The sequence below is a fragment of the Protomyctophum bolini genome (assembly GCF_963924005.1).
Source record: "Protomyctophum bolini genome assembly, chromosome: 17".
Classification (NCBI taxonomy): Eukaryota; Metazoa; Chordata; class Actinopteri; order Myctophiformes; family Myctophidae; genus Protomyctophum; species Protomyctophum bolini.
The window spans coordinates 29,316,312-29,337,082 of NC_137878.1; the positions used below are offsets into that span (position 1 = coordinate 29,316,312).

Here is a 20,771-nt window from a genome sequence, read left to right on the forward strand (position 1 = left end):
TTGCTTTTCTCTTTAGCTCAGAATATTATTACTTTTTACTTGTGGATCAAGCTATTATTGTCTGAAGTAATGAAATAGTTGTGCTTTTTTATATAGCATTTTAAATATTAAGTCCATGTGTGGGTTAATTCAATAAGCATCGGAAGAACTGGGAAATGTCTTACATACGGTATAGCATGTAAAATCTTTGGGAAATCTTGCCAGTTTGTCAAATCAACATTGATGTTAGGTGGTCTTTGCTATGACGTGGACACCTCACAGTACAGACCCTAGTTTAGCTGCATAAACACAATCACATCAGGTCAACACAGGGGTTTATAGAACTGTAAAAGGTTATGGGGATTATGTAAGACAGGGATACTCAAATAGATTTACCTGTGGGCCACATTACAAAATAAATTGTTATGGCTGAGTAAAATAAAATACAATACACAATTTGCCTGAAAATAGATTACCCAGCTATGACCTTTTTCATGAAAAAAATGTGTAGTGATATGGCTGACTGAGTAAAATAAAACAATCTACCTGAAAATAGATAGCTATAAGTGAAGAGCAATTTCCGCAATTACCATTTCCGCAATTTCCATTTCCACCATTTCCGCAATTACCATTTCCGCAATTTCCATTTCCACCATTTCCGCAATTTCCGCAATTACAATTTCCGCAATTACAATTTCCGCAATTTCCATTTCCATTTCCAACTATTAATGGCAGCTGGGTTTCATCATTCAAATAAAATAGAATTCTGTCCGTTTATCTATAAAATTATGTCAGGGAATAGGGATACACAGTATATGTCTTTCATTTGCATTGCATCTCCCCCCCCAAGCTTTTATTTTCGTTTGAGTAATAGTACAACTCTAATAGTATTACTTATAATAATGTAATTAAAGATAACTTCATTCAGATTTATTTATTTTTATTTCATTTTCCAGATTTTTTTTCTTCTTTTTTTTAGAGTTTTCATTGGTGGGCCAGTCATAATGGTCCCGCGGGCCTGATGTGGCCCGCGGGCCTGAGGTTGAGTATCACTGATGTAAGATATAATAAGGGGAAGGTCTACTAGGGACTACCCTTTGAAAGATTCCAGAACGAGCAACTGTTTCGAAGTAGAGAAGTAGAGAAGTAGAGAGGGCTCTTTAGGAGAGAAGGCTTTTTCTAAGTAATGCTTTTCCTGTTTTATGTTCTATACAAAAATGTTGAATATCAGATGATTTCTGTTCTTCTGATTTTCTGTGTTATTTGATCCACAATGTTTGAGAGATTTGAAGCCTGACATCTTGTTAGCAAAAGCATCGCAAGGCATGTCATTGTACAGTACAAAAAAAATCTTATAGTACACTTTGTGACAAAATATATATTATCCACAAGGTGTTGAAACATTGCTACTTTAATTTAGTGTTGGTAAAGACAATCATGTTAAGCAGTGCATTATGCATTTTTCAGTCTTTCATTGCTTATATTATAGCTGTGAATATTGCATAGTATATCATTGCATGTTTCTGTGGCAGCTATGCTAGAAGTCCCTAAGCATACATGACCATAATCAACACTGAAACTACAATACTTTCAAATGCTGTAAAGTACAAGCTCACACAAAACCTGTACAGTATGTCTCAAACTAATACTACACAGTCTCTGGACTAAAGAACATTTAGATTTGAAAAAGATTCCCCCCTAACAAGGAAGTTATAATGTATCCAGTCTTACTGGATACATTGAAGCCCATCACACACCGGGTGCGCACCGACGCGGCACAGGCGTTGCCGCGCGGCAACGCCTGGAAAATAGAACAGTGGCGTATCGGAGTGTCAGGCGATAGGTTCATTGAAGGAGGCGGCTGGTTTGACGCGCAGCGTTCGCAGACGGTGTGTGTAGCCCTTTACTGTGTGCATGAAAGAGGTATACTTGAATAGATATCTTGGGCAATACAAACCTTTTTCAACACTGATTATAGAAAATGTAAAAAAAATATTTGCTAAGCATAGCTGATTTATGGTATGTGTCTCTTTTGTACAAAATATACTGTACAATACAAAAAGGAAAACAAGCTGTCAGGCATTATTACACATCATTTCTGGAGAATTTATACATACATTTCAATGTGCTTTAGATTGACCAAAGAAGCAGAGTTTATGCAAATACTGAAATACAACATTGGCTTGGTATTTATACTGTGGGTGGGTTTAGTAGAATGTGGTGTTCATGTGCAATTCTGAGGTTTAGACATTTTCTGTTTGTGTCAGCAAAACCAAGAGCATACAGTACATAGTCTACTGAAGTATGAATATTTGACTGGTTGGGCTGAATTGATTTTACAGACGGAAGCAGTGGCGGTCATTCGTCATTGTTGCAGTCTGTACACAGAATCTGGTCTCGGTCGGGGAAGAAGCCAGCGCCCACCAACGACACGGAGCAGCGTGAGCATTTGAAGCATGGCTGATGCCACTGCTTGTCCTCAAAAGAAACGTATTTCCCATCTCCAAATCCTGAGTGGAATCAATTCCAGGTGGTTAACAACAAGGAACTAAATGAACCACTCACTCTTTATTATTACACACAGGTGATGGATGAGAAAGTGCATAAACACATTACTCAACTAATACCCAACACTTAGGCAGCTGGTAATAAAAGCAGAGAAGATCTGCCAGTTTTCTTTGTGTACCTGAAAATACTGGCATTCACATCATAGCCGTGGGCAATACCACTGCATGCATGTCGTCGCTCTGGCATGCAATGCCTCTTTGCCAAGGCTAGTAAAGACTGCCAAGATGGAGAGGCTTATTATATTGATAATGTTCTAAACTTACTATCACCCTTTCTTTATCTTGATTTATATCAATAATACCGTAGCTGGGAGTGGGAACACACCACTGGGCTGTTTTAAAAGACAAACTCACTAACCTGTGATTGCTGTATTGCAACCAGCACACTTTTGGGAATAAAGGTTGCTGAAGCACTTGACACAATAAGGGCTGTCCCCCTGGGAGGTGAAGGGTTGGCCTGCCAGTTGGATCTTGCAGCCTGTGCACACAAAACACTCTTTGTGCCATATTTCATCCTTGTAAGTCACACCACCTTTGGCCAGAGCCTGTTGAACATGGACATATGATTATCAATGAGTTGACACAGCTTACTGACTTATTAGCAAACAACCAAAATACTACAACATTTGTAAAAGTCTATGGCTAATCCACCAACATATAAAGCAAGAACCAAGGGAGGTTTAACCACTTAAGCCCGTTGCATGAATAGTTAAAATAGCCTTTTCACCGTTTTGCAGTGGCTGCATCGAGGGGCAATCCTGCCCTCATAGCAAGGCACACAGTAGTAGTCATCTTTATCTGGGATGAAGGACTGGGCACCTATGGGCTTTTCACAGCCATGACAAACAAAACAGTCCTCATGCCATGTGGAGCCTCCATACTCCAGCTTCCTCGAACCTGTGTTGAGAGGAAAGTATAGTGTAGGGAGAACGACAGAAAAAGAAGGCAACTTGAGATTAACATGTTGAAACAACCAAAGATGGACTAACCCGTTTTCATACAACCTTTACACACCTTACAATTACTTCAGCTTATCTTGCATAAAACCTCATCAGCACTGACATGCCTTAACAAATCAATCCACAGGCATACGTGATTGCAACACCATTATACAACTCATATTTAATGGTTTTCACCACATTATAAGTGGTTGTTATTTTAATCGCATGAATGTGAGAGTGTGCAGTCTGGTTAATACCTCTCCAAATACACACAATATTGCAGAGGCTAAAGGCAAAAGTCAGCAGCCAGTCGTGCCTATGAAAATGGACTTCCAATAATCTCTTAATCACTGCCCCTGTTTTTACGAGCTTTGGGAATTGAGACCCAGTCTCAGAGAGGAACAAGTAGGCAGTGTAATGTTTAACTAAACCTTGCTAAACTGAGACTGCCTTTGGTTCACAAAAAGGTCTGGTGAGTTATAAGTTACACCACACCCTGACCACAATCCTGGCTAATTCACTGTCATTTGACACCAGTGGTGTAGCACCATGTCGTCATAATAATATTATGCCCAGGGCAGAAAAGATCCCCATGTGGGCATTTTCATAGTCTGAGTAAGCAAGCAATCACACATCGTCACATCTAAGCTGCCACACCTTCAACAAAAGGCCATTAGGCTCTTAGTCCACAACGTCACAGCTGGGTGTGACAGCTTTCGATGTCTGCGCTTGAATGGTGGCTGACTCTGAAAGAGTCATTACGCATGATTTTTCCCCTGAGGAGGAGGTGGTGGTGAGATGTGAAGAAAAAAAACATTTGGGACAAAGTTGAACTATGACGAGGCCAGACGGCCAGTATCCTTTGCGTGTCTCTACCTGGCATGACGGTCTTGTCACAGGCCACGCATTTGGAAGAGAACTCATTCAAATAGCAGTCGTTGCAGACCAGCGCGTCATCCTGGCTGGTGAACGGCTCATCTGCCAGACAGCGATCACAGCGGAAACAACGGAAGCAATGCTCGTGGTAGTGCCTGTCTTCATAGAACAACTCCTAGAGGAGAGGAGGAGATAAATATCTCATATGTTCATAGATCAAACAAAACAGCAAGTAAGTGCACTAAGTGTATGTGAAAACAGTAGTGGCTATTAAGGTTTCATCACTATAATAACTTTCATATTCATGCGTTGGAACAACTCCCTGTCTGATATTCTTAAACAGCTGCTTGTGTTCCAGTTCAGCTCCAGTTCAAGCAAGCATTTTGAAAAATGGTGTCACTGAATTGCGGGCGAGGAAAAACAGAATGACTTATATTTAACGTGTGGGTTTCTACAGAAACAATTGAGCGTTGGGACAGAGAAAGATGGGTTCAGGAGGGAGAGAGGAGGGGAAGCCAAAGCAAACAGCAGCTTTATTCATTGCCAGTCCATCATAGGGAGTCCATAATAAAGCCTTATTTCTGCTTCGTCGTACAATGGTGTTGCGGGTAAAAGAATAGCAGATCTACAAGCTCACAGCACGTTGCGATGCAAAGTGGTGTGAGCTTGTAGATTGCCACATAACATGGAGTGTGATGAATGAAGCATAATACTCCAGCTGTTTGTTTTCATTTTACACTGACCGAAACACTCACAGTGCAAGGGAAGTTCAGACATTGTGGCATTTAGCACACACACACAATACAATACAAGAATTTCTAAGAACTCCAGCTGTTTTACAGAAGTTACTAGAGCTGAACACGGGACAACGTGTCAGCCAGAGTGACACATGCAAAAATGTGGTAAAACCTGTGAAGGACATCATCAAGAGTAAGAAAAATACAGTACACACACCATTGCTTGTCTCACTTTGGGGGACATTACATTGACTCCATAAGTATAACCACTTAATACAAGCATAACCAATGTAACCATAACCCTTACCCTAATCTCAACCTAACCTTATCCCTTACCCTAACCTTAAAAGACACATACATAACATTAAACATCACATTAACCCTAATAGCTTGTAACGGGCTAGGGCTGTGTATAAGCTTTGTAGTAGTAGTGGCCTCGGATACCGCAGGCGTTTTGTTTTCAAAGGAGATAAAATGCCTGGGCGAGACATGCATGAGAACTGGCACACGACCAGCTGTACTGTTTTTTTCTAATGAATAACTGACTGTATTGTGTATGTGCTGCTCGCCCTTTCCTTTCCTTTTTTTGTTTTTGGGTTTTTTGTTTTTCTTGTCTGTTTTATTGTATTGTTCTTTTAATGTATACCTTTCTAGTTTCTCTTACTTTATCTGTATACATTTACGATTCATCTTTATGTGAAAACGTAAAAATTCAATAAAAATGTTATTTAAAATAGAACTGGCATACGGAGTGCACCTTGTATTTTCGCTAACCAATAAGAGTGCAGAGGGATGTCACTCCAAATGTGGTGACGTCAGTGTTCTCCGCTGTGTGGAGTCGGGAGAAGAGGGGGGCGGGGGAATAGGCAATAGGAAGTCTTATATCATCTTATATCTACAAGCTCACAACGTGTCGATGTAGATCAGCTATTTGAACTATTTTAAAATGTTTTTAAAATATAAAAAAATAACAAATACGTTTAAGGAAAAGGGATAAGGGGCGGCACAAAATAGGGCCATAGGTCTCACTTCAGGAAAAAACTAAAAGTCTCTGTCTCTGCCATAGAAATTAAAATTTAATCTAGTCTGTAAGGTGCTCCTGCGCTGACCAATGTCTACAGACTACACACAACTCTGCTTGCAGTCGTCAAACACCTTGGTGCCTAGATTGATAACTGGGCCCAGGTGTTTCAAGCCCCTCAGCAGTCCCATGTTGGAGCCAGAGCCTTCTATAATTAGAGAGTTGCGTCAATGAGGGGGCACAAACGGGCGCTGGCCTGGTCACATGGTTCATGTAACTCGAAATAGTGACAATTATACTCTCACAGACTCCAGTGCATTCTGTAAACTTCCGGTTCAGGGCTTTGTCACTATTCACCAATAGAAGGCTATGTAGAAGAGTCAAGAAGTGAACGGAGGTGACACAACTCTCTAATAGTCTAGAAGGCTCTGGTTGGAGCCAACAAAAGGGAATGTAGGAGGCTCCCATCACCCACCCACCCACCCACCCACACACACACACACACACACACACACACACACACACACACACACACACACACACACACACACACACACACACACACACACACACACACACACACACACACACACACACACACACACACACACACACACACACACACACACACACACACACACACACACACACACACACACACACACACACACACACACACACACACACACACACACACACACACACACACACCTTACCCTGGTATTATGTGCAATGAGTTCTTTACATTCCTGACAGGTATTGGCATACAAGCGGTCATAGCAGGGGATGCAGTGAGGCTTCTCATCGACCTGGATGTATTTTCGTCCATACAGGGACTCGTTGCAGTTTTTGCAGTCGAAACGGTCACTCATGTTGTCCTACACAGGTCCTGGAACAGAGAAAAAACAGACACGTTTTTTTTACCAGAACATCCTGACACAGGGAGAGTGGATACACAGTGAAATCCTTAGAACCACTTGAACCGTGTATAATTTGTTGATCGGAGTGCCACAGTGGTCTATCCTTGCGCCCCCACTCGTCTTTTCTACTCTACACCTCTTTGCAGCGGTGGCCGAACGGTTTGCGGAGCGGTCTTTATATCGGAAGGTCGCTAGTTCGTATCCCCGGACCGGCACGTTAAAATTACCACCGTTGCAGTGTCCTTGAGCAAGGCATTGAACCCTTACCATGAAATGTTCTATGAGCAGGGCCTGGCTGTAAACAAGTTATTGAGCTTAGTCCAGTTACCCTGGGTAAACTTTGCTTTGCTTTGCTCTGCCGAAAATAGCCATTCTACAAGCTCACAGCTCATTGCAACACAATGTGTTCTGAGCTTGTAGATATTGTAGCTGAGATTGTAGGTATTGTTGCCGAACGTTTCCTATGATGATATATAGTATAGGGATGCTAAGGTTCAAATGGTTAACTCTGAAAGTTAACTGGATAAATTAACACTGAGGATTTTACTGTAAGTAAGCTGGAAAGAGACGGAGAGAGAATGTATTCTGAGAGGCATGGAAATTGTATGGTTACAAATGTTACGCATAGTGCATAAAACTGATTTAACCGCTGAGAACAGAGAAAGGGCTGAGCAAATGTCTGTTCCAATAACTTATGGCCATGCAGTTCCTGAGTAAATTAGTGAAGTAACGATGTAGCTGCTTCCACCATTTCATCATTCCTGAATCCTCATCAACAAGTGAAAGCGGTTAACGTTTCTCCCTCGCTCTCTACCACATTGTTTGAAGGAAACCCCCCGTGGCAGTCTGGCATTGGAAAAGAAACACTAAACGATATTAATTGTTGGAAGCTGCAATGAAAGAGACGTCTCTATTTCAAAGCCTTTTTGATTGTGTGTGTGCGTGCGTATGTGTGCACTCACATATGTGTGTGTATGTGTGCACACACATGTGTGTGTGAGTATGTGTGCGCACACATGTGTGTGTCTGTGTGTGTGCGCGGGTGTGTGTGCACGTGTGCTGCATGTATGGGGGGGGGGCTTTTTCTGGGGCACACATTCAGCAAAAATATAAGGTACATAAGGTATATAAGTACACAATGAGTCCACATACACGTTGTGAGCTTGTACATTGGCTATTGACAGAGGAAGTATGAATGGAAATATTATTGAAAATTCTCTAGCTGTAGTGAGCTAGTATCCTCATACCACTGACTGTTTCTAAACCCAATGGGGAACTAGAGTATGTGATCCCAGTTCTGATTCATATGACAGTTAGTCGATGAGTAAGGAAATAAAGTATGGCTGGCCTTGCTACAGTACTTGGGCTGAGGATTTTAGACTTGAGAGCATGGGGTTAAAACTTAAAAGCCGAATTTATCCTTCATTGTCCGACTATGTCATTCACTGAAAATCTGGCAGCAAGCAACGTGGTTGTACGATAAAGTATAATTAGTCTTAAGACTAGCATGGCATGAACACAAAAGTTCTCCAGAGCATGGGTATCGCATCGTCAAGAAAACAATGTCAGGAATATGGCATGCGCAAAGACTCGAAAGTCTGGGACGTAAATGTTTCTCTTGGATGGGAATTTTGTTTATAATCACCCCCCCACTCTCTTGGGCACAGAAAGTGTTTGTCATGCTTCCAAAATGTAAAAAATAAAAAATACATTTGGGAGGGGGGTGAGGTGGGATCAACAAAGTCCAGCTGAGAACAGCGTGGTTTTGATCTAGGACTGAAATCCCCCAGGGGACGTTAAAGGGCTCAGGCCCCACTTAACAGACGATGACGCCATGGACCCCATTTCAACCCAGTGACTGAACCCAGGCAGAAACCATTGCTCATAATGGAGCCCACTTCTCAGAAAAACAATTAAGCGCCCTGTGGTTTAATATAAAGCAGAGGGTGGTAAGAAATAAACATTTCTCATGGAAGGCCCTTGCATTCCACAGAGCTGATTTCTTTCTTTTCCAGGTATTGCGCTTAATGTTCTGGAACCTCTATTTGCCTCTGGTCCATTTAGAAGACAGTTTGAGAGTCGGGGCCAAAATTCCATGTTTGACTGCTATCAGACTTCCTGTTTCGAATTTCCAAATATGAAATACTTAATCCTGAAAAATCTGGTAAACACACAAAAGACACTCTAGTCATGTTCTCAAGACTACACAGACCCAACTCTATTTCCTTAACTACTGTATCTCAATGATTACTAACTTGCCGCCAAAGTCAGCGAATCATTGGACATTCCAACGCGTCCTCCCTGCTGATAACAGGGCTGCCTCCGGTTAAACTATGGATCTGTACGAGCAAGGTCAAACAGACATAAGCAAACCCCAAACAGAAACAAAACATAACATCCATGTCTGTTTTGTGTCCGTTTACTGTCTGGTAGTGGTGATGAGGGGGATCAGCCTGACTTCCCCTCCAAATGTCTAAGGCAGTTTGGCTTCTATTCTAGTCTCATCTATCGCAAAAACAATGAAAGCTGTGATACAACAATGGCTTTCCTTCCGGACACAGTCCTCTCTCATTCTGTGTTTTTGTTCCTTTTCCTGAGGCACAACATCTGTAAATACATTCTGCAGCCTTTAGTTGTCCCTCTTCAGAATGCAATCAAAATGAATGTCATGGTTTTCACACATTTTGGTCACAACAACATTATGGACCAACAATCCTACCTACCGGAAACACTGTGCCTGCCCTAAAAAACCTGTATAACTTCCTTTACTGATTTAGAGAAAGCCTTGGGTTTGTACATGCCCTTTTAAACTAGCTGAAGTCCTTAAGTCACGAAGAGTTTGTTTTTGAAGTTCGAAGGATCTCTTGACATTTAGTAGTAGTCTGGACAACTCAGGCCTTTTATTAGGTTAGACACAAACTAGGCAGCAGTATATTTTTGGTCAGCGATGGTTCCACATCTTTCTCAAGGTGACTGTGACTGCATCCACTAATTACATATCACCCCCCCCACACACACACACACACACACACACACACACACACACACACACACACACACACACACACACACTTATTTTCCTGAGAGGTTAAGCCAAACAGACATCCATCCTGCGTGAGTGTTCTTTCTCCGCTAGCACACTATCGAACAGCAAGTCCACAGTTCACAATGACAAGCAGACACTTTGCATTCTTCTCTGATATATTGTCCATCCCAGTGAAATATTAACTGGAGTCACTTGGCTGAGAATGCTTTGCATCACGAGCCAAATGGCAACACTCTCCCATGATCGGCCACTAGGCCGCCTGCCTCTTGTCCCTTCAAGGCTTGCCGGTGGTGTTGTCTCCTAAAACGTCCTGACAGTTCTTTTGGACACAGAGCCAGGGGTGTGTGAGCTATGCGAGTGCTGTATGGTGTCGCTGTTTATCTTCCCAACGTAGGGATTTAGACTGTGTCTCAAGGTTTACAAACCAGAATGTTCCATGATGAAAACCACTCGGTAAGGGTCTCTGCATCCATGAAACATTGTGTTAAAAGTGTCATATCCACAGAATCATACAGCTACAGTGCAGAACCTCCAGTATCCCACAGGCAGACTTCCAGCACCTGTCTCAGCAGCACACTCTTGAATTTACAATCACAGCTTTGTTCAATACAGTAATAACCAGAGAAGGAACACAGGGACTATGCTGGGAATAGGAAAAGGGGGTGTTACTCACAATCTTGTTTATTTTCCACAAAACGGTTTATGACCGTTTATGACCGTTAGATGACCCCACAACCTTAGAACAGTTCTCATATTGTGTGACACACCCTTGTTCCATAAATGAACCGAATTACAGTATTGGTAGGCACACAGTAGGCTACACAGTATGATCAGCTGGTCATTTTGTTATAAACAAGGCTGCGATATCAAGCTCTACATTTTGGTTGAGGCCATAAATTATGACACAGAAAAATAATACAAGACTAGCAGAGTAGGACAAGGCAAGTGTTAATATCTCATCCTTCCGCACTTCAACCCCAAATACTTCAATTACAATGAGTATCATAGAGCTGTGTCACACACAATTTCACAATAGTATTCAAGTAAAAGGTTATTGATCACCTATCCGTCCATCTGCTAATTGAGTAGCACAGTGAACAGACGTACAAAAACAACTAAACTATGCCTATAATAAACCGAAAGGAAAGCAGAGCTAATAAAGAATGTGCTTTGCTATGTTTTTTTCTTAATTCTCCAGTTGACTATGTTCCTCGTGGAAAACTATGTAGGCTCCCGCAACAAAGGTCCTGACCTGGGGGCCCTGAGCCTCACGCCTGGCCAACAAACACCAGCCCACTGTCAGAGATCATTAAATACTCTTTTATAACCGTTGAACAAAAGAAAATGTTCTGATGCTTCGAAACAAACGAAAATGGTGAAAATAAAATGTCAATGTTTTAGGAATATTAATCTTGCTACTTAAAAGAAAGCTGAATACGTTAAAATAAGAGAATAAGAATTCTCTTATTTTAATAGAAATCACTTTCCAAATCCATTTGAGTGACATTGCTTATGACAGGGAACAGGCTATGTTATATTTGGACACTTGGTTGTTTCAGTAACGTAAATATACACAGTTGGTCTAATTTCAGCGTCTATTATTCAAAGTTCCAAACCAAATATATATGTACATATTTTCCCATAAGCAGTTGGAAGTGGTATGTCTTGATGCCTTGGGTGTTAATATCAGCTATTTGTTTTCTTTGGGGAACAGTTCATCTGTTCCCCTCCTGCATCCGTTTCATGTTTTTACAGATCCGATTTATTTGTCTTTGATTTGGAGTAACATCCTCATGTCCGAGAAGCACACAATGTCTGTTGTTTACTGAAAAACTGGGCTTAGAGTCGCCATTCATGGCAATGTAGAAAGATCAATGAAGGTAGAATCAAAATTGTTCAATGCCAAAGATTGATGTAAGTCATTGTGTGGAAAGTCAGTGTGGAAGACCTGTTCAAAAACAGTTTTAACGATTTTGTAAAATATCAACGATGTCGATGTAGATCGTCTAGTTTAACAATTTTTTAATGTTTTTCAAAATGGCAAACAATTGCAAATATGGCAAGATAGGGCGACTAGAGTAGATGGCAGCATGTGTATTTCGAAACTGAGAATATTTTGAATAAAGCATAATATTCCCGAAGGATAGTATACCGATCAGAGATTTCACTAACTTTCTCACATCTCACAAACATAAAAACCACAGGTTTCTAAACTTTCCATTGTTGACTCTCCTGTGGATTGAGAATGGGGGAAACTGGTGCTGTTAGGGGTTCTTGGACAGTCTGGAACTAATGTCTACCCGATTGTCTGACCCTGTATCTTACAGTCAGTGGGGCCCAATACACAATCCATCTCCTTTAGCTGTTATCTGGCTCAATTCCACTGGTTGTATACAGGCCCAACCTTCGCCAACAAGAAGAATTTCAGAAGAATGTGCGTGTGGTCAAAACGTGGCAACACAGAGACGAAAAAAGCAAACAAATGCATTTTTCTTCCACCCTCTGTTTTCTAAAGAGAAAAAAAACTGAACTCAAAATTCCTTTCAGGAGAAAAAAAAAGAGTGGATTTTTTCCGCAAAAGCCTTTCTGATGATAGAGCAGGAGGAGAATACATGCTGAACTCAATCGTTACTTTTACCCAAATGGAATGGAGTGCGATGATGCTATGTGTGTCTTGCTGTTTAACACTTGGAAACTATTTAACTTGGTGTGAATTGGGTGTTGAGTCTGTGGAACAAATATCCTTGTAGGGCTGAAGCGGACAACATGTAACATGACATCATTGTGACTCAAGACCATATGACTGAATAGCCTCATTGACATGGTCCTAGACCAGCGGTTGGCCCAGGGCACCCCTGTAAATCACTTTTTCATCCACGGCACCCCTGACTTACACAGTTTCTTTATAGCACCTTTTGTAAAAAAAAAAAAAAATCGTTCTCCCAAAGATACAGTATGCCACAAAGACAACTGGTGAGAATAATTGTTTCCACATTAGGACATACTGAAAATAGCTTTTATATTACTTGGCGTTTAACCACTTAAAACCCCAGCATTCTTATTCTGGGGGGAACATTCATCAAAAATAGCCAATCTACAAGGTCACTGAAAAGCTCACTGTAGGCTGAAAAAGAATGCACCAAGTACAGTTCTCGGTATATATATACAGTATATACAGTAAGTGGTTAAACTGAAGTGACATTGATAAATTCCAAATATTAGAGTATTCTGAGGAACCCTTGGACTAGCGTCAAGGCACCCACTTTGAGAAGCCCTGTTCTAGACGTACAAAATTTGCCATTATATAACATGCTAATAAACGTATAAAGGCTAATATATGAAATCACTGCCCTCTAACCAATGCCATAATATCTAACCTCTAATGCCAAATGTAGACTCCCTAATAGGACGGTGTCACACGAGGAAAATAGGCGACCTACAAACTTCAAAAAACGCATTGTGGATGCAGCATGGTGATGGTGTGAGGTTGAATAGATCTGCTCTTTTCCTACAAAGAAGGCTAGGACAGCCTGCACCAGGCTTAACCTTTATCAATGTGTCATATTTCAGGCATCTCATTCTGGGCTATAAATCAGGACTCGTTAACAGAGAGGGGACATTTACTCAATGGTCACCTTGTTTTTCAGTCCATAAATCCTACTTAAAAGAAGGAAAAGCAGTCGCCGGCCCTTACTGTGGTCTTGGATATCAGTTACACACAGTGCCTAGTTTTACTACCCAATATTAACTGTTTCCTCATTTTCCAGAGGAAACACTGTATCCTCCTGTGAACTGAGGAGCATCCTGTCTTTTCTTTTTCTTAAAAAAAAAAAAGGGAAAAGATAATCCTCTTTTGAGCAGAGCTTTTGGACGAGGCAAAAGTGTACCAATACCCTGGCTAATGTTATACAGTAGGCCTAATATGATAAATATCTTCAGTTTGGCCGAGTTTGTCCAACAAGTCATTAAGCAAGCTTTTTTTTTTTTTTTTTTAAGAGTGTCCTCTCAGCTGCAGTCAGCAGAGCTTTTGTCTTCTGTTGGCTACACATAAATAACAGTAGTCTTAAAAGGTTTTCAGTTCAATTGCATTTGCTACAGTAAAGGGTTTTAGTTTGACTGATTTTGTCCAACAATTCATCAAGCAAGCAAGTAAAGGGGAGATGATGATTTAACACATTTTTAATACGACAGCGAGTGAGTGAGTGAGTGACAGTGATTTGACGTTTCAGAACGAAAACCGGTTATGTGTCTCACTGTCAGCGCGAGCCACGCATAATGGCAATATGTAAAATATTCGTAGACATGATGAATCTCATCCTGACAGACTTGTAGCCCTTTGTAGGTCTCTCTTTTTAATTAAGTAGCTGCAGCATATATATATATCTTATAACCCTTGTATGAACATTCGGCTAGGCTTATGCTATAGGTATTACCGTAAATAGAAAACAACTCACCGGTCTTTATTTAACGAACGTATCCCACTATCCCCTGATGCTTTCGGCGTGGTGGCGGTGCTCTGTCTCTTTCTTGAATGAGGACTCCTAATAGTCGCCTCCGACAAATGATGGGTTTGATTGCTTCGTGCGTAAATACAGCCAACCCACGCATTCAAATCCCGCCTCCTCTCTTTCGTTCCCTCCCCCCTCCACAGACACCTTAGAACAGTGATTTGTGAGTGCCCCATATTTGGTAGGCTATAATACATTAGGATTAGGCCAAGGCTCTACACTCTTTATTTGCCTATAATTATCTGTGGTGGAAGATGCACTCAGGTTTGCCATTTAGATTGAAGTGTGTAATAGAATTACATTTACAAAGTATCAAAAACAGAAATATTTAAGTAAAGTAAACAACTATAGTATAGTAATATACTTGAGTAGCCTGTGTTTGAATGTACAGTAGTGTGTAAACCACAATTTGTCCTTTTCCTTTAGTCATATTTAATGCTTCACACCCCAATACCAGCCTCTTTCTGCACATGTGCATTTGTCATGCAGCAGATGGTGGCACACTGAAGGCTATGAGCTCTTTATGCTGTCTTTCAAGTTTAAGTTTTATGTTCCAGTCAATACTCACAAGCTCACTCTGTAAATGCTGTGGTTGTGACAAACTGCCGGGTCCTTAAATTTCCTGGAGAGCAAGATATCATTTTCTTCCTTCTTGACCTCCATTTTCCATATGGGTCTGGAGCTGGAGGTCTGGGGTTGATTAGAGGCTTCAGTTGTGGCTCCATCCTGCCACTACGGCATGTCACAATGTATATGAGCACATGATCACATCACACAACTAATGCTCTGTTTCCCAAGGTAGCCTATCCTATACAGACACACTATCTGTTCATTGTTGTTTACAAACAGTAAAAGTTGTCCATGCAACAGTGGTTCTCAAGTAATCTATATTTCATTTATTTGGCCACAGACTGTGTCAGGGACTCGATAAGATAATTGTCAGGATTGCCAAGATTTTTTTGGAAATAGAAATGCAAGCTTACAACGCTTAATGAGCTTGTACATCAGCTATTTTTGAATAAGCAAAAAATTAAAACGGGCTTGAATCATATATAAACTGTTTCTCATTTTGCTGGGGACCCGTTGGATCCATATCAAGGTCCTCGGGAACCACTTTGAAAACCAGCAATATAAATACTGTAAAGACTAATTTATTCACAAAAATTCTGACAAGATCTTGCCATAGATTAGAATACATAAGTACATCACCTTGAAGCCTCTAGCATTTAACATGAGGATATGATGCCATCTGCTGTTCATCTCTGCAATAGCTCCAGAAGGACACAAATAGGAGTTAAAGTTATACAATGAAAAAATAACTTTAATGTTCACAATTTCAGACAAAATAGTGGGAGACAGTCACATTTCCCTTGTCATCTAAGTTTGTTCTCTTTAAGATTAGGATCAAATCAACACAATATGAAATATTATATTACTCTATTAAAGCCTATGTACATTTAAAAACAAAATAAAGATCACACTCAACTTGCACTGGAAAGTAAATCATCAAATGCTACAAACAGAATCTCACTATGGCAGATTTGGCTGCAAGTTCACCAAGCTATGGGAGGGTGGAAAAAGGAAAAACTGTCAGCTGGTGCAGTGGATTGGCCAAATGAAAGGTATAATCAGTTATTCCAGACTCCATTAAGACCAACATTCCTTTGTCTCCATGGTTGGAGCACTGTAAATCACCCAAGACGCTAATGGTGTCACTGGCACAGTTAAGGTCTATGAGGATCCTGAGCAGAACACTGGACAGTAGTAGTGGCATGACTAATTATCAACACTAAACATACTGAGCTTAGCTGGTTTATATAGTAAGGTACAAATATTGTGCACAACGGGATCTTTTTTTTCTAAATGTTCAGGATAAAACCCATTTACAGCACTCAATATTTCAAAGTAAAATTAGCAAATATAAAACAGGTTTGTTCTGTTACATGTACTTGTAAAAAAATATTTGGACCCGTTGGAGTTGTGCTCAGTTTTCAGAAACTTAAAATACAGAAAGTTGACTGGTAAACATAAAGCATATGTGACTGTCACAAATTCACGTGAGTAGCTCTGTGCAGAAAAGTACACAATGTTAATCTTTCCATTTGAGAGTGTACACAGGTAACCACATGGATTTGGACACTTGTACACCGTCCATTAAATAACACTGAGGATTTTACTGTGTACTTAAATCTACTTAGTCACAACTGAACCTCACCCCACAGATGTCATGAATAATGCTTAGAAATGTAATACAAAGCTGCCACTGTCTTTACTGACTACATTTGTCTGTTCTAACTTCTAATGATACTAGGTTGCTAAACCTTGAAATTGGCTTTTGAAATTTGTACACCAACCACTGCGACCAGCAGAGGGAAGCAAAACATAAAAATTACTTACTAGCCAATAGAAATTTTCATTATTTTGCCCAAGATTTCTTTAAAACCAATATACTAAGAGTATTTATTTCCCTCTCCAATCAAAGAGCATGTGCAGGGAGAGACCAAAGACGGCCATTGCCTGCTTTCATCCAGCAGCTTTACAGTTATTTGCAGAAAATATATTTAATCTGTCATTAGTTCAATGACAGATTATATTGATATGTGTGCACTGTGCACTTGTGCAGCTCAGCTTCTCAGTCTGGTGTTCTGCACATAGAACAATCTGCATCTGTTGCACATGAGACACCTGTCCATTTTTATGTTTTCCATGCCTTTGCTCAATGTTCTAATCTAATGGTTTGTGGTTCATTGCCTTCTTTCAAAGAGCACTTCCATTTACCGCAGCATAGTTCGGGCTCATCAGACTGTTGCTGGGTGAGCCAGCTGGATTCTTGCCCATCCTTTGTGTTGAATTGCCAACTTCAAACACCTCATGGATGGCTTTGCGGAAACAGTGAAAATTGTAGTCTATCAAACCTGTGAACAAGACAGAAAAATCGTAATAAGCAGTTAATTCCTGGGGAGACGCGGCTCAGCACCACGTATTGTAACTGAACCACTGTCAAATAATTTTGGGACTTCATACCTTTCCTCTCAAAGCTCTCCTCTCTGAGGATACAGACAAGAGCAAGGAACCTGGTGACTTCCTTCAAGTAAAGGACGGTGGTGTTATTGAGTTTGATGATGGCCAGTGACTCCTTGTCATAGGCACTGCCATCTTCACTAAGGCTGACGTCAAAGAGAAAGGATGGGAAGCGTAAACGTTCTGCAGTGCACAGACATCAGACAGAAATTCGGAATACAATTTGAAGTGTTATTTCTTACCCATAAATGCAGGAGACGTCAATGACAACATCTATCATGTCACAGCAGAGCTCATAGGACTGCATGTCTACCGGAGAGCTATCTGTGGCAATGTAGATCTTACTAACTACGTCAAACAGGAAAGCCTTCTCAATCCCAGAATTCTGTAAAAAAGAAAACACATAAATGAATACATATACATACATATATACACACAATAAAGAGTACCAAGCAGAGATACATGGATGTGTTTGTAGCAATTAAAATATGTATTGCATGACAAAAAAGGGAAACGTACAGATATAAATATGTCCAAAAGGTTCTCCAAAGTCGGCAACTGAGGAATGAGCTTCTGCACTACTTTACTGAAGGCCTCAAATATGGAGTGGTCGTAGATACTGGTCAAGTAAAAGCTATGAGAAAAAGACAGAAGAGTCAACATACGGCATTAGAAAATATGCTGAAAGTGTTAGAATAGAATAGAATATGAGTTTTATCATTGTGCATTTAGAATAATAGGATCCTCCTCATTAATGCACACTTGGGATTCCATGTGCGGCCAAAAGCCACTCGTTGCGGATTCTTCCGGATTTTTAGACAGCTGGTGGATGGAAATTCAACTCCAACCACGCGGCAGGATGCAGCATCGGCCAGATTCCCGGAAAAGCTTGCCCCGCAGCTGCCGTGTGGGTGGAGCTTCATTTTCCATCCAACAGCTGTCTAAAAACCCGGAAGAGACGCCGGCCACGAGTGGTTTTTGGCATCTTCTTGATGCTCAGGTGTGCCTGCGCTGTATAGGGTACAATTTCAGTCTACAGGCTCTGTGCGTCAGAGGCAGCCTGTGGGTAGCTAGAACATTTAGGATGACATCATATTCAAGGATTTCAAGCTTGATCAAACTTGTTTGATTGAACTACTGCTACCACTATTTTAACATGGTAGCTAGCTTTCCATGAAAATGAAGCCTGTTGGTTTCTATTTTAGCGTGCTAATGTGCCAGGAAGAAAAATATGTAGTTAGATCCTTGAAATCCCTGCTGATCATGTCATTTGCCGGTAGCTACATTCAAGCTATACATATCTTCTTTTTGTCAAACTCAACTCAAAAGTTTGTCAAACTTTACATTAATGACATTGACACAATCTTTCATTTTATGCCCAATATCTGCAATTTATGTTCAATATAATCGAATTTATATCTACGCATTCACAGCAATATTGTGACAGTAACGTTTTTTTCACACATGCTTTCGTACATATTCAAAAAAATATTTAAAAAGAAAAGAAAAGTGTTCTTTCAACAAACCTCACCTGAGGTGAAGCTTCTCTAGACTGGCATCAGCCAGGTCATCGTTGGCCCTCTGATGGATGTCTCGTTGCGTCTCGATCTTATGGTCATCTGACAGACCATCTACTTTATGGATGAACACCTCAAAGTTGATTTCTGGGTTGACTTTGTAGGCCCTGGAGACAGTGAGATGTAATCTCACAAGAGCCTCAACATAATCATCCTAGTAAAAGGAGTGTACAAAGAAATAATCATTTAGCAATGGCCGTGAGTCGTGACCGAGTCTTTATGAAGCAATGAGAACAATCTGGTACCACACAGCACACACTTTCAAAACAAATACCGGTATGGGTAAATTCTCCTATAGCATTGCCACCCAAGCATGCCCCGACACCCCAAAAAATGCATATCACATATCAATCTTACGTTAAGTTTTGACTGTATTCTGTTGCACAAAGCTGTCCCATGCACAGCTTTGTGTGTTTGTACCACGGAATGTGATTATTTGATTGGCTGAGCAAGGAATGTAGGATAAGAGCACCCCAAACTTCACGAGTGTGATTTTTACATTTCTGTCTAATGAACTTTAATTTCAACCAATCAATCAAATAAATTCCACAGGTCATGTAGCCTATTGTGTCACTAGTACCACCACAACCCACAGACTAATGGTTAATGTAGGTTAATGGGTGCAATGGTGCATAACATACAGTATAATGTACAGACATCCTACCTGGGCATCAATCACGAATATCAACGCCCCTGTACCCCGAAAGATCATCTCATAGTCGAACGTGGGGTCAAAGAAGTCCACCTGCCCTGGGAAGTCCCAAATCTGGAAGTTGACAAAAGAGCTGCTGGAGATATCATCCTTGTAGATTTTGTTAGTGCTCTCCAAGAACAGTGTTTCGTTGGGTGACATCTTGTGGAATACAACCTAGGCAGGGGAACAAAAATACTATATTATCCTCGTGTATAATCACAATTTCATCGTGTTTAGATAATATAACCAAAAACGTGATTTAATTTGCCCACCCCCTCAGAAGAGAGGGCGGTAATGGGAGCTCTGCCGTTTCCACACGGGTGGGGTGTGTTTGTACTTTGTATGCTGGAGGTAGAAAGATTACCTTCTGAATGGACGATTTTCCACTCCGTCTCAGTCCCATCAATAGTATTCGTGGTTTGGAGTCAGCTGACGTCGAGCTCTCTTCGATGTCTGGTTCTTCTTCCACACCATAGCCAAAATCCTTGGGAAACGAACCAACGACACCAAAACTCCCTGTCAATGTTGGTTCTTCGTACTGAATCGACATGATGATGTCCCTTGTTATCCGACTGATCACCGTGTTCAACAAAAGCCACCAATGTGAGGCTAAATCCGATGTGGAATGTTGTTATCGACTTTCATGGCTAACAGGGAAAGGAGCGATACCATTTGATCTGGGCTTGGCGGTTGGTTTTAGTCCAAGACTATTCTGTAAAGTATCCACATCTTACAATATGAATATCAAACAGCCGCCCACACAAGTAATAAATATGAATAAAAGAGCGACCAGTAATAAAGTGTAGATGATGGCTTAGCTAAGCAGCAGCTGAACACGAACTGGTGATCACAAGTCAGACCCTTCCGCCCTCGTGACTGACGAT

General features: G+C 40.9%; 2 protein-coding genes across 3 annotated transcripts; both read right to left on the reverse strand.

Annotated features, from left to right (window-relative positions):
* Positions 1–1,811: 1,811 nt before the first annotated feature.
* Positions 1,812–6,993, reverse strand: fhl3b (four and a half LIM domains 3b; the record flags this gene model as incomplete). The annotated part of the gene is made up of 5 exons (XM_080787189.1): positions 1,812–1,885; positions 2,905–3,091; positions 3,274–3,443; positions 4,364–4,538; positions 6,838–6,993. The coding sequence occupies 5 exons, from the start codon at positions 6,991–6,993 to the stop codon at positions 1,812–1,814; spliced, it is 762 nt and encodes a 253-aa protein (XP_080643315.1).
* rragcb (Ras-related GTP binding Cb) lies at positions 6,985–20,744 on the reverse strand. 2 transcript variants are annotated; one of them, XM_080787117.1, is made up of 10 exons: positions 20,252–20,744; positions 19,858–20,061; positions 19,148–19,347; positions 18,136–18,250; positions 17,859–18,001; positions 17,620–17,762; positions 17,374–17,510; positions 15,805–16,156; positions 15,164–15,327; positions 6,985–7,010 (listed from the first exon to the last, which is right to left on the reverse strand). In XM_080787117.1, the coding sequence occupies exons 1-8, from the start codon at positions 20,435–20,437 to the stop codon at positions 16,109–16,111; spliced, it is 1,176 nt and encodes a 391-aa protein (XP_080643243.1). In that variant the 5' UTR covers positions 20,438–20,744; the 3' UTR covers positions 6,985–7,010; positions 15,164–15,327; positions 15,805–16,108. The 2 variants fall into 2 exon arrangements, with proteins under 2 accessions (XP_080643243.1, XP_080643244.1); XM_080787118.1 differs by lacking the exon at positions 6,985–7,010 and having other exon boundaries at positions 15,164–15,285.
* Positions 20,745–20,771: the final 27 nt, after the last annotated feature.

Bases quoted from the DNA above. Each gene is read 5' to 3' on its own strand.
- rragcb (XM_080787117.1), bottom strand. From the start codon at position 20,437: ATGTCGATTCAGTACGAAGAACCAACATTGACAGGGAGTTTTGGTGTC. The intron at 20,062-20,251 runs GTAATCTTTCTA...TCCCCTGCCTAG, and splicing joins GAAAATCGTCCATTCAGAAG to GTTGTATTCCACAAGATGTC. The intron at 18,002-18,135 runs GTACGTTTCCCT...TCTTTTTTACAG, and splicing joins TTTTGGACATATTTATATCT to AATTCTGGGATTGAGAAGGC.